Source organism: Solea senegalensis, linkage group LG8 (genome assembly GCF_019176455.1).
Source record: "Solea senegalensis isolate Sse05_10M linkage group LG8, IFAPA_SoseM_1, whole genome shotgun sequence".
NCBI lineage: Eukaryota > Metazoa > Chordata > Actinopteri > Pleuronectiformes > Soleidae > Solea > Solea senegalensis.
This window is the reverse complement of record NC_058028.1, coordinates 7,155,835-7,166,951: the sequence shown is the minus strand read 5'-3', so window position 1 is coordinate 7,166,951 and position 11,117 is coordinate 7,155,835. Positions and strand designations below refer to the sequence as shown.

General features: G+C 41.9%; 1 protein-coding gene across 1 annotated transcript; it reads right to left on the bottom strand.

Annotated features, from left to right (window-relative positions):
• Positions 1–328: 328 nt before the first annotated feature.
• On the bottom strand, positions 329–9,145 carry treh (trehalase (brush-border membrane glycoprotein)). The gene is made up of 15 exons (XM_044031448.1): positions 9,022–9,145; positions 8,512–8,612; positions 8,282–8,429; positions 8,093–8,180; positions 6,892–6,992; positions 6,600–6,692; positions 6,352–6,468; positions 5,773–5,895; positions 5,634–5,683; positions 5,027–5,227; positions 4,718–4,935; positions 3,411–3,522; positions 2,172–2,284; positions 2,012–2,065; positions 329–1,482 (listed from the first exon to the last, which is right to left on the bottom strand). Exons 1-15 carry the CDS (start codon positions 9,102–9,104, stop codon positions 1,345–1,347), a joined length of 1,740 nt encoding a protein of 579 aa, XP_043887383.1. The 5' UTR covers positions 9,105–9,145; the 3' UTR covers positions 329–1,344.
• Between the last annotated feature and the right edge of the window lie 1,972 nt (positions 9,146–11,117).

Sequence of the window (11,117 nt, the reverse complement as noted above, 5' to 3'; positions counted from 1 at the left end):
CTTAATTTCATGCTTGACCTGCATATCGCTGTAGATGAAAGCAGAAATGACAACTTTCTTGGAACAATGAGAAATGGCAGGGTGGGGGGAAAAAAGGCCTTTGTTTCTTTCTTTCTTTCTTTTATTTAATTACTGGTGCGTTTGTGTGACAATTATTTGCAAAGTCTTCATAAAGTTTTGCAGTCTGTTTGAGATGTTGAAATTCTGAATTCAAACAAAAGCAAAGCAAGGAGAACACCCATTGAAGCACAGCGTCAAACTCTTAAATGTCAAATGTCTAAACTGTGGAAGCAAAAGTCAACATTTCAAAATGAAAGTGTGGGCTAGAACTGTTTGATCCGTTTATTTAACTTTAGGGAAGTACTCCTCTACATAATTGTGATTTTTGGGTTGGGTACAAACATGTGTGATTCAAAACAATGCATGCATGTAATATACTTCATAACTGTATCTCACCAATATCTGTCAATGTTAAGTTGCCACTGATGCAAACTTGATGTGATTATACTTTTTGATAGTAAAGTGTTGGTATCCTCGCTGGTATCATATTGGATGGCTTTTCTTTTATTAATTTTTTTTTGTCCAAAATTGCCCCATACCCTCAATAAAACCCAATGCCCCACCATAAATGGCACCTGTGAATATGAGTATTTCAAAAATAATGCAGGATTGTGATTAGTATTTACAAATACCCATTTTGCAGTCATGTGACTTCCACATGCTGGATATAGATTTTCACACAAAGACATATAAAGGTGTGTGGTGCCTTTGTGCTGAAATCCAACACTGCTGATATTAATTAACAGTATCTAAACTCTTTAAAACGCCCTTGGTTGTCTCGCAATCATTGAACAAGTGTTGAATATAGTTATTTTGGTTAAGCCTAGAAAATGTCCCTTTCCATTAATGAGCATGTTCCACAATCTGTGCCAGATTTCTGTAATTGAACGCTGTATTAAAGCCACTGATTTTGTCTACACAGGTGTTATTAATCTTCTTTCATATAAAACCTATTCATGGAGCCCAAGTTCGTTGATAATTATATTTTCTGAGGTCTTGTAATTATATTTCCGTGAGTTTTTAAACTGAAAGAGAAAAACCTGAATGATCTGCATCTTCTAAAAGCACAACATTCTCATCAAATTAAATATTCATTCTAAATTACATAGATTTTATAGTCTGCAAATAAAACAGATCCTTATTGTATGGGATGCAGAAAAAATACCCGATTACTTTATTTCATTTGGTCTGTAGTGTGTGGCAGGAGTGATATAGTGCAGTCAAACCAGGAATAATAATAACCCATTGCAACCTCCAGTCACACTCACTGTTGTCAGCCTTGATTCACTGGAGCATGAGAGAGACTGAGATCACCAGAGGCAGCGCGACACCAGAAGACACCTGCTGGCTTCCTGAGGTGAGAGACGCCCCATACTGGTCCAAGAGCTGCAAGGCCACACCATTGGTCCAACCAAAACCCAGCTGTAAAAAAAAAAAAACATACTATATATGGAACAAAACATTTACATTGTATTTAGCATGTTAGCATAGCAGCAAAACATTGCCATACAAATCATTGATCATAAACATATGAGTGCTTAATAACATGTCGGCTACTAGCACAGTAGCTAGGGCTGAACGATTTTGAATAAATATCTAATTTGCTATCGCGATATGAGAGAAGATAATTGTTGTGTCATTTTCATTTTAATAACAAATGATTTCTGTGTGATATTTGTGCAAATCTGTGAGAAACAAAGGTGTTTCCTTCATTCTGTAGAAAACGATGGTGCATAGGTGCATATTCAATCTGAAATGGTTTATTTAACACACATATTTGCGAAAGCCATATTGCGATTTCGATAGCATTCCAATTAATTGTTCAGCACTAGTAGGTAAGTAGGTGTGTACAGTAGATGACATTAGAAGCACATAGATGCCTGAAATTAGAAAAAAACAAGTGAAACTAAAAGAAAGTCAGCTTCCTCATCCACACATGAAAACGAAATACCTGAACTTCATATTCTCCTCCACCGCCTGGTTTTCCATCTCCATTCACATCATACTGTCAGGAAGCAGAAAATGATTGAAACAGAATATAAGCCCGCAGTGTTATCGCTGCCAAACACGAGCACTCAAACACCAAAAAAAAAAAACCTCAACGCAGTCACCTTTTCAAACATGGCGTCGTATTTGGTGTACGCCAACCAGTTTGTCTTGATCCAACGCTGGGCCAAATCAAAAGCCAGTTGCCGAGCATCCTCCGAAGGCAGATTAGATAAACCTGGAGAGAAGGGAAGATTTTAATCAGCACATGATTGAAACTCAAGTTTTCCTCAACATGAGAAATTATGTTTTCTTCGTGCTGGCGTTTTGCTCCAGGAAAATGGATGTTGGATATTTGCTGAAGTCAAGGCCCTGTGTGATTCTCTGACACTTCATTGTCATTCTTTTTACGAATTTAGGAAAATACGTGACCCAGGGAAGATACTGTGTTGATTTGTTCATTTGGAGCAAATATTAAATATGGCAACAATGTTTGTGTGTCCTTTGAAAGGTGACCTGTGTCGTGTTTGCCAACTCGTCTATTGTTTTTCAGGAGTGTGTTTTGTTGGTGTCAGTGTGTTTCTACTGTACACACACACACACAGATTTGTGCAGATTCTTATTAGGACACACGTAATGTCCTAACCAATGACGAACCATAACCTTAACTCCAAAACTAGTTCTGCCTAAATGACGAGAACCAGGTTTTGGTCTTCATGAGGACTACTGGTCCTGACAGGGTCAGTGTTTCTGGCCAGGAAATGTCCTAAAGAAGTCATTTTTGTACAGGACACTCATAGTCATAATGCATTAGCACCTTAAATCCCTAACCTTATCCCTTAAGCTCACCCTTATATAAACCTAAGTGTAACCCTTAAACCAAGTCTATTTCCCAAAATGCTTCCTGAGGTTTATTTTTTATTTTTTGGTCCTCACAAAAACATACAAACAAGCACACAAACACAAATTCCTAGACAAGATAATGCAAGGGAGAAGCAAATACGAATAAGAATAATAACACAAATGATTTTCAAGCACCAATTAAAATTGGCTTTTAAAATCTCATACGAGGACAGAAATAAATCCCTTGCATTTGTTGGGTATCATAATTTCCACACAATATGTTTAGGTGAGAAACTTCCAACATTAACTCTCCAAGTACACTTAAATTAAACACAACAAGGAAGTCTGGAGGGTGTGGATTCAAACTTAAATTAGACCACTGGTGTAAAGAGAAAAGACATTTTAAATATAGCACCAATAATGATGCACTGAAAATGCAACAGCATGTCTTACAGGCGATGAATTATCACTATTGGTTTCAGGAAATTCTCATGGTGGCTGATTATTCATTCATGGCCTACCACTGATGAGGACATGCTGTAAAGGAGGCCATGCGTTCGGGTAGTCCCACTGCTGCCCAGACTCTCTCAGCGACGTAGGAACTCCGTTGGGAAACTGCAGAGCACCACTCGTCTGCACAGATGTGAAGAGAAATAGAGGAGCATGCATGGGTGAAAAAATCTATGTAGCCTGTGCGCCATCTGCTGGAGCAAACAGGCACTGTTGGTGAAGCACAGGGGTGGAGATGTGAGCAGAGGAGAGGGTTCAGAGGTCCAGAGGTGGATAAATGCAAATGTTGTGGTGTTTTCACACATTAATATGCCATTCAGTCCTCTTTTTGTTCCGTTTTTTTTGCATACTACCTTCCAGTGAAGACAGCAAACTATTCACATTTGAGCGCATGCAGCATTGTCCAAGTAAAAACCAAGTTGCCGGGTGTTGCAACATTTTTAAATGAATAAATTATATGCATGGAAGCACCACAAACATTATCCTACACATTCGCAGGACATTAAGGTGGAGGAAGAAACCTCAGAGACAAATCCTGTTAAAACTTAACAGAGTGCAAACCTCTGTCAAGGCTGCTCAGTTTCAGGTTAACAGTTGCTTTTTTTTTTAAAAAATCCTGAAATTGGACATAATACTAAAAACAACAACTTATTTTTTTGGATCATAACTTACAGTAAGTCCTTCCATCCAAATCTGTCCTTCACTTTTTGATTAATGCTGCTCACAGTCACAACAAATACACCCTTCTTGGCAGAGGGAATAAAACAAAATCTGCAGTATGGTGTGTGTGTGTGTGTAGTGAGGTAGTGTAGAAAAATATGCATCTGTTTATAATGTGAATAAATTGACCCCTAGAATAAATAAAATAATGCAGTTCCGCACATTTCCCCCCCAAGGATCGGTGAGTATGATTTAGTGGCATCTAGGGGTGAAGTTATATACTGCCGCTAACTGAATACATTTCTACTTACACACAATAAAATGTATAATGAGAAACTATGTGGCCTTCAGGCACCATAAAAACACAAAAGGAGAGTTTGACTTGTTTATTTTGGGCAACTGTACAAACACCGCACCACAATATGTGGACCTGGTGCTGGGTGACGCAGGTAGGAGTTTGCATGTTCTCCCCGTGTGTGCGTGGGTTTTCTCCGGGTTCTCCGGCTTCCTCCCACAGTCCAAAAACATGCAATATGGGGATTAGGTAAACTGGACACACAGCTCCCAACCCTCATATGCAAAATAAGGCAGTAGCAGATGGATGGATGGATAATTATAGTTTTTATATTCCCTCTTTAAGAAGTGAGCTTCCACCAACCTTCAGGTACTGCACCGCCTTCTCCCCCATCTCAGGCCGAGAATAGCACTGGGCCCAGAGAGGTGCCAGGTTGGACTGGTAAAACTCAAAGTGCTTCGAGTGCGTCAGCAGGTTGTAGTCAAACCAGGCTCCTCTCTCCTCGTCCCACAGCACTGCCTCCACCGCCTCCTGTCTGCGGGCTGCAGCCCGGTCGTACGCAGCCGCTGAGTCACCATCACCTGTCAAGGAGGCGGCAGGTCACAGGAGCTGAACGCGGCGTGCAGATCAAGGTTGGTTTCGACATCAAAACGGGGCAGCTCGTGGACTCACCCAGTACCCTGTGAAATGATGCCAGAGTCTTCTCGTTGAGGCACAGCAGGGCGTTGAGGTCCGTGGGCAGGATCTGGCTGGTGCGTGTCTCTTTGAGCGTGCCATTGTTGTGGCCATCGCCATCGATGTACCAGCGGGAGGAGAAGTCCCAACCAGACTCTGCACCTGCTCTAAGGTCCATCCAGAGCTGCTCTTTACGAGCTGAGGGCAAAACAAACATAGATTCACCGATGACTACAGCATACGTTAGAAGCTTTACAGATTAAAAAGCTGGCAGGAAATAACTTAACCTTGACTGTCTGTTAATAAATGATTAAAAAATAAAAATGTGTTTTATATGAAAAGGGAACAGAAATGAAAGAAAGCACAATTTAACAGTGTGGTCAAATTGTTGTTGGGAGGTGATGTGAAAGGCTAATTTGCTGTTTAACATGAAATATTCATTACAAAACAGAGGAATGTAACCCAACTGTCTGCGCTGGACTTATTATAAAATGAATTACATGAATTGCTGAACTGTGTAGCCCGCTGCATTATGGGCTTTTTTTGGCTGTCACAGGATAATACGTTTCGTGCTCATAAGAGGGGAGCACTAATAAGCCATTACCCTCACTGAGTCCTTCAGCTAATTCCAGGTCATCTGTGTAGGATTCAGGTCTGGAAAGACAATGATGTGAGCGCGGGTGAAAGCAACAAACCCACACAATATGCAGTTTGAGTTTTTAATAAACGTATTCGAGACGTACCTGGGCAGACCCACCTCCACATGATAGCGGTTCAGTACGTGCTGTGCTCCATCTACAGTCACAGCCACGGAGCGGTTCTCCATCCAGAAGCCATACTCCCGCTCCAGAGTGGGTAAAGCTTCTCTGAATCATAAAGGTTTGCACAGACGGCAGGTCAGGACACCTTACACTGTATATCCTAACTGCAAGAGTTTCAACTTAAAATAACAGCTTCTTCATGGGTCACTGACGTGTAATAGTGAGGCCTATTTTATTCCCTCTCTGCTCCTGAACCTGTCTACACAATGAGAGTTTGGTGAGCAGATACGAACAATGACAACTGCATGTACAGTTGAATTGAGGGTCAGTTAAAAAGTCACCTCCTCCGTTTGCTTTAATATCATTAAACACAAGAGTCACGGCGTCACGTTCACATAAAGCATGATAGGAAAAACAAAAATGCTCGAGGCAGAGAGAGAGATAAAGAAAGGCACAGAGAGTTTGATTTGCTTTTTTTTTCTCTTCTCTCCCTTTCACACAGAAGGCCGCTGAAGAATGATAATGGCTGTGGCCTGACATCGGCTCGGGCCTAAACATCACCTGAGGAAATCTTTATCCTTGCTTGCTTGATAGTAGCTCTCCACCATTAGAGTGAGGAATGGAGGCTGACTGCGCCTTTCATAGTAAACCCGTCCACCGTTTGGAATGAAGCCATATCTGTGGGAGTGCGAGAGACAACAAAAATCTTTACGCCACCCTCCCCGTCGCACATTTAACATTATTTTTATTCAATATGAGTGCACGGAACTAAAAGTGCTATGAGGGATGAATGGTGCTTAAAGGCTCACCTGTTGACAAGGTAGAGGAAGTTTTGAATCATCCCGTGGGCCGTGTCTGTCATCTCCGACAGCAGGAGCCCATTGATGATCCAGTAGGAGTCCCTGTTGGGCACAGAGCACCTGGCGTCACTGTCTGCCTCATAGTACGACACCTTGGTGGGCTCTCATCACAGACAACCCCCCAGACAACAACCACAACCACCTCCCTCCTCTATCTCAACTGGCTGGGTCTGGCTGTGATTTCTCCTCAGTGTGAGTGACAGGCTTCACCGCTCACTCACTCACTCACTCACTCACTCACCAGTAGTAGATTTCCCTGAAGCGTCCTCCTGGCACAACAAAGGGATTTGGGAGGTAAATTTGCGAGTAGAGCTCAGGGTGATCTTTAACACCAGCACGGATCTGGGGGGAGAAATCCGTTTAAATTCATAATCCTTGGATGCATTACACACACACACACACACACACACACACGTAGGTGGATGTACTTGGGGCATATTGGGGCAGCGAATCAGGACTATTATTGTGTTTGTCACAACGTCTTTACGGATCACAAAGGTTGTGAACACAGTAGAGGATCCGATACAGAATGCAAAGATGGCTGGTATCGGGATAGAAGCAAACACTTTAGTTTTATTGCTGATTGCACTTCTGTCCTATTAGTTTCAGATATGTTGCTGTGCTGTTTGATTGGAGTGTGCATTTGTTTATTTAAGTTGTGTATACTCTGAAAGAGCAAGATCAACACAGGCTTTCCTGCAACGTTTTATCCACCTTTCTGACTTCCGATGTAAATGGAATACAACTGTAACTGTAACCTCTGACCTCATGCACGTGCACACATAGGACTTAAACGAATACTTCGCCAATTTGCATTTAGCTTTGTATTACTACAATAGGGGTAGTAGCACAATTTTTCAAAAATACTGTGTGTAATCATAAAAGGTCTTAAAGAGGTAACGAATACAAACTACGGATGGGACGATACCACTTTTTTGTGCCGCATACCGGTATCACAGACTCCAGTATCGACTGATACAGATATTAGTCCGTATGAAGCAGTTAACACATTTGTGCCGAGTCATTTCAAAGACACAGTTCTCCAACTGTGGAACAAATATTGTTTTCCCAAAAAGGAGAAATAAACAGCTCAAACATGACTCAGCTACAATGCTTTTACATACATAGGATTTTTGAATTGTGTGATATCTGATCCAGTGACTCTGACCAGTTTCAGGCCGATAACCATCCCTAAATCATACCTTATGAGTCTTGACTATGATTTATCTATGTATTGATATTTTCTTTCACCCCTAATGATCACCGATTTCCTATAGGCTATATGACATTTGTCAACAGTCTATAACACAAAGATTTTCAGTTTATGATGACAGATGACTGGGGAAACCAACATACATCTCACATTAAAAGTCAAAAATGAAGAATAACATAAATTAAAATGATTATTGATAAATAAACCGTCAGCGTGCATCATCCGTCACCTTCCTGCCAAGAGACTTCCACAGCTTGTGGATCTTTTCAGCCCAGTCACGCAGGTTTTGGTCAGCTATCCCTTCCAGGAACTTAGGCCTGCACGGGGGAGAAAAGGTCAGCTCACATTATCAACCATGCACAGTGTCAAAACACAGCGCCGTGTGAGTCCCGGGTCCTCAAACCACCGGCTCACCCACTTGTCATGCCAGTCTGGTGGCGTCCACGGCTCAAACTCGGAGCCCGGCTTCTCAAAGTTCACATCGAGGAACTCCTGCAGCTTGGCGGGCGGCAACGTCACATTTGGCATTTCGTTTGAAAGGTTTTGAAAAGCCGACAGAACAACATCTGCAGGGAGCAGAGGCAACCTTGTAGCGGGCGTGTATATAAATAAATAATAGAAATAAATATCAGTTTTACTTCGACTTACCAGGCGCCGCCTTCAGCTTCATGTCGACAAAGTACTTGTCATCATCAAACAGTTTAGCTGTCTGCACTTGATGCAAGATGGGCCCAGTGCAGTAGATTTGACTGAAATTAATTTAAAAGCATACAGATTATTAAGCTGTATTAGTATAATACTCGCCCTATCTACAGAGGAAGCAATAAAACCATGTTGCTGACTTAAATAGACCGCTGAGGGCAAAGGTCTGCTCACAACTAAATATCTGTCAAAATTACACACAGCATATAATGAGAAGCATGTTTACCGAGGTGGTGGTTAAAGTGTTTATTTATTTTCAAAACAGCACACGAGTGTGATGAAATGATCAAATGTTCCACTGAAGAGCAAAGGGAGCAGAAAGCTGCCAAAATAAGTCTGTGTTTCTGGCATTAGAAATATAATTCCCCCCTTTTTAGCAAACTCACTGTGCGTCCTCTTCAGTTTCTAATTAAACAAACAAACAAACAAACAGCTAAAGGAAACATCGCTTCTTACCTGTCACACGGTGGAAGGGAAGCATCGCCTCCACAGGCGACAAGAGCAGCTGATGAAAAGCACAACAACATTAACCGACACATCCCGAATGACGTGGCAGTGACCAGAGTGTGAGTGTTAAGACTGTGCGCGTGAACTGCCTTGAGGTCAGAGTTCACACTGATCAGCTGTTACATTGAAACCACTTATCTGTTTTAATGAGGCTGATAACTGTCACTCCTTTTCTTTGTTGTGACGCAACTGGTGTTTTTTTCTTTTTTTTTCCAAGCTGGATGAATGACACGGGTCTCCTGTAGATCATACTACAGCTATTAAGATAAATGAAGGGTTTCATTTTTTGGAATAAAGATTCCAAGAAAAAAACACACCATCATCAATTCCCAATTTTAAATTCCCATCAATACTCATTTATTTTCTTGGTTAGGTTTCTTTTGCACTTGAAATTTTTTGCACACGATCCCCTCTGAGCTTCCGCTTGGTTTTAGGCACACTCAGGAGCAGCTGATCAGCTGACCTGAGAGAGCGATTGGGTGAGTATGGATGTAGAAGCTCTGAGAGGTAGGGCGGGGCAAGACCATTCAGGGATTTAAAAACAAATAAAATCATTTTAAAATCAATCCTGAAGTGTATGGGCAGCCAGTGGAGTGAGGCTAAAATGGGGGAAATGTGCTCAAATTTACGCGTGCCAGTTAAAAGACGTGCGGCAGCGTTTTGTACCATCTGAAGATGGGCAACGGAGGACGCACTAACCCCCACATAAAGTGAATTACAGTAATCCAGCCGAGTGGTGACAAAGGCGTGAATTACCATTTCAAAATGTTGCCTCGAAAGAATTGGCTTTATTTTCGCCAGATGCCTCAATTGAAAAAAGCTTGATTTCACAACAGACCTGATCAGGTTGTCAAGCTTCAGATCAGACTCGATTTTAACCCCCAGGTTTGTGATAGTGGGTTTTAAAAGCGATGCCAAGCAGCCCAGATCCACTTGGGGGTCCCAGTGGTGCCACCGGTGGTGCCACTAAACACCATCACTTCTGCCTTTTTGTCATTGAAATTTAAAAAGTTCAGAGCCATCCAGGCCTTTATGTCATCAAGACACTCAAGTAAAATTTTAAAAGAGTATGCATTGTTCTTTTTAATAGGCATGTAGATTTGACTGTCATCTGCATAGCAATGGAACGAGATGCCATACTTTCTAAGAATGGAGCCAAGTGGGAGCAGATATAGAGAGAAAAGAAGGGGGACCAGAACTGAGCCCTGTGGGACCCCGCAGGTGAGAGGAGCCGAGGAGGATGTCGAGTCACCGAGGCTGACACAGAAAGTTCGATCAGCCAAGTATGACCTGAACCACTCCAAAGCTGAGATCAGGATCTCGTGGTCCACAGTATCAAATGCAGCACTTAAGTCTAAAAGCACAAGAACTACACAGTCACCGGAGTTAGTAGCTAAAAAGATATCATTAAAAACTTTTAAAAGTGCTGATTCGGTGCTGTGCAGTGATTTAACCCTTTCCACCATGCTCCCTGGGCGCTGCTCCCTGGACGCTGCTCAGTGTGGCAGCCCACTGCTCCTAATTCTAGGATAAGTCAAATGCAGAGGAATACTTTCCCTAAAGGGATAAATAAATAATAATTCTAATTCTTAAAAACTGGACTGGAAAACCTCAAGGATATTATTTTCCTCTAAAAAGTCCATTACTTGACCATGGACTAACTTATCAAGGATTTTTGAAAGGGCCTGAAATTTGCAGGAACTGCAGGGTCTAGACCAGGTTTTTTGATAAGAGGTTGCACTACTGCATGTTTAAAATTTTTGGGGACCACACCTGCTATTTAAAACCAGAATAATAGATGGCCCTATAGTTTGGAAAACCTCTTTAAATAGTCGAGGAGAGACAGCATCATTTGGAGAACTTCAGGGCTTCATCCGACCAACAACCTCCTGTAAAAAAGACAATGTCACGGGTTCAAACTGGTTAAAAACAGCAGTGCAGGAAACAGAGACAGCGGGGTCGTATGCAGGAGGTGAGATAAGAGCCCCAACAGAGGAGACTTTGTCAATAAAAAAGTGCATAAAGTTCTCACAAACAGTGGTGGA

Coding starts and splice junctions, on each gene's coding strand:
- treh (XM_044031448.1), bottom strand. CDS start 9,104: ATGTGTCGGTTAATGTTGTTGTGCTTTTCATCAGCTGCTCTTGTCGCC. Junction 5,684..5,772: donor GTGGAGGTGGGTCTGCCCAG/GTACGTCTCGAA, acceptor TTGTCTTTCCAG/ACCTGAATCCTACACAGATG. Junction 1,483..2,011: donor GAGGAGAATATGAAGTTCAG/GTATTTCGTTTT, acceptor TTTTTTTTACAG/CTGGGTTTTGGTTGGACCAA.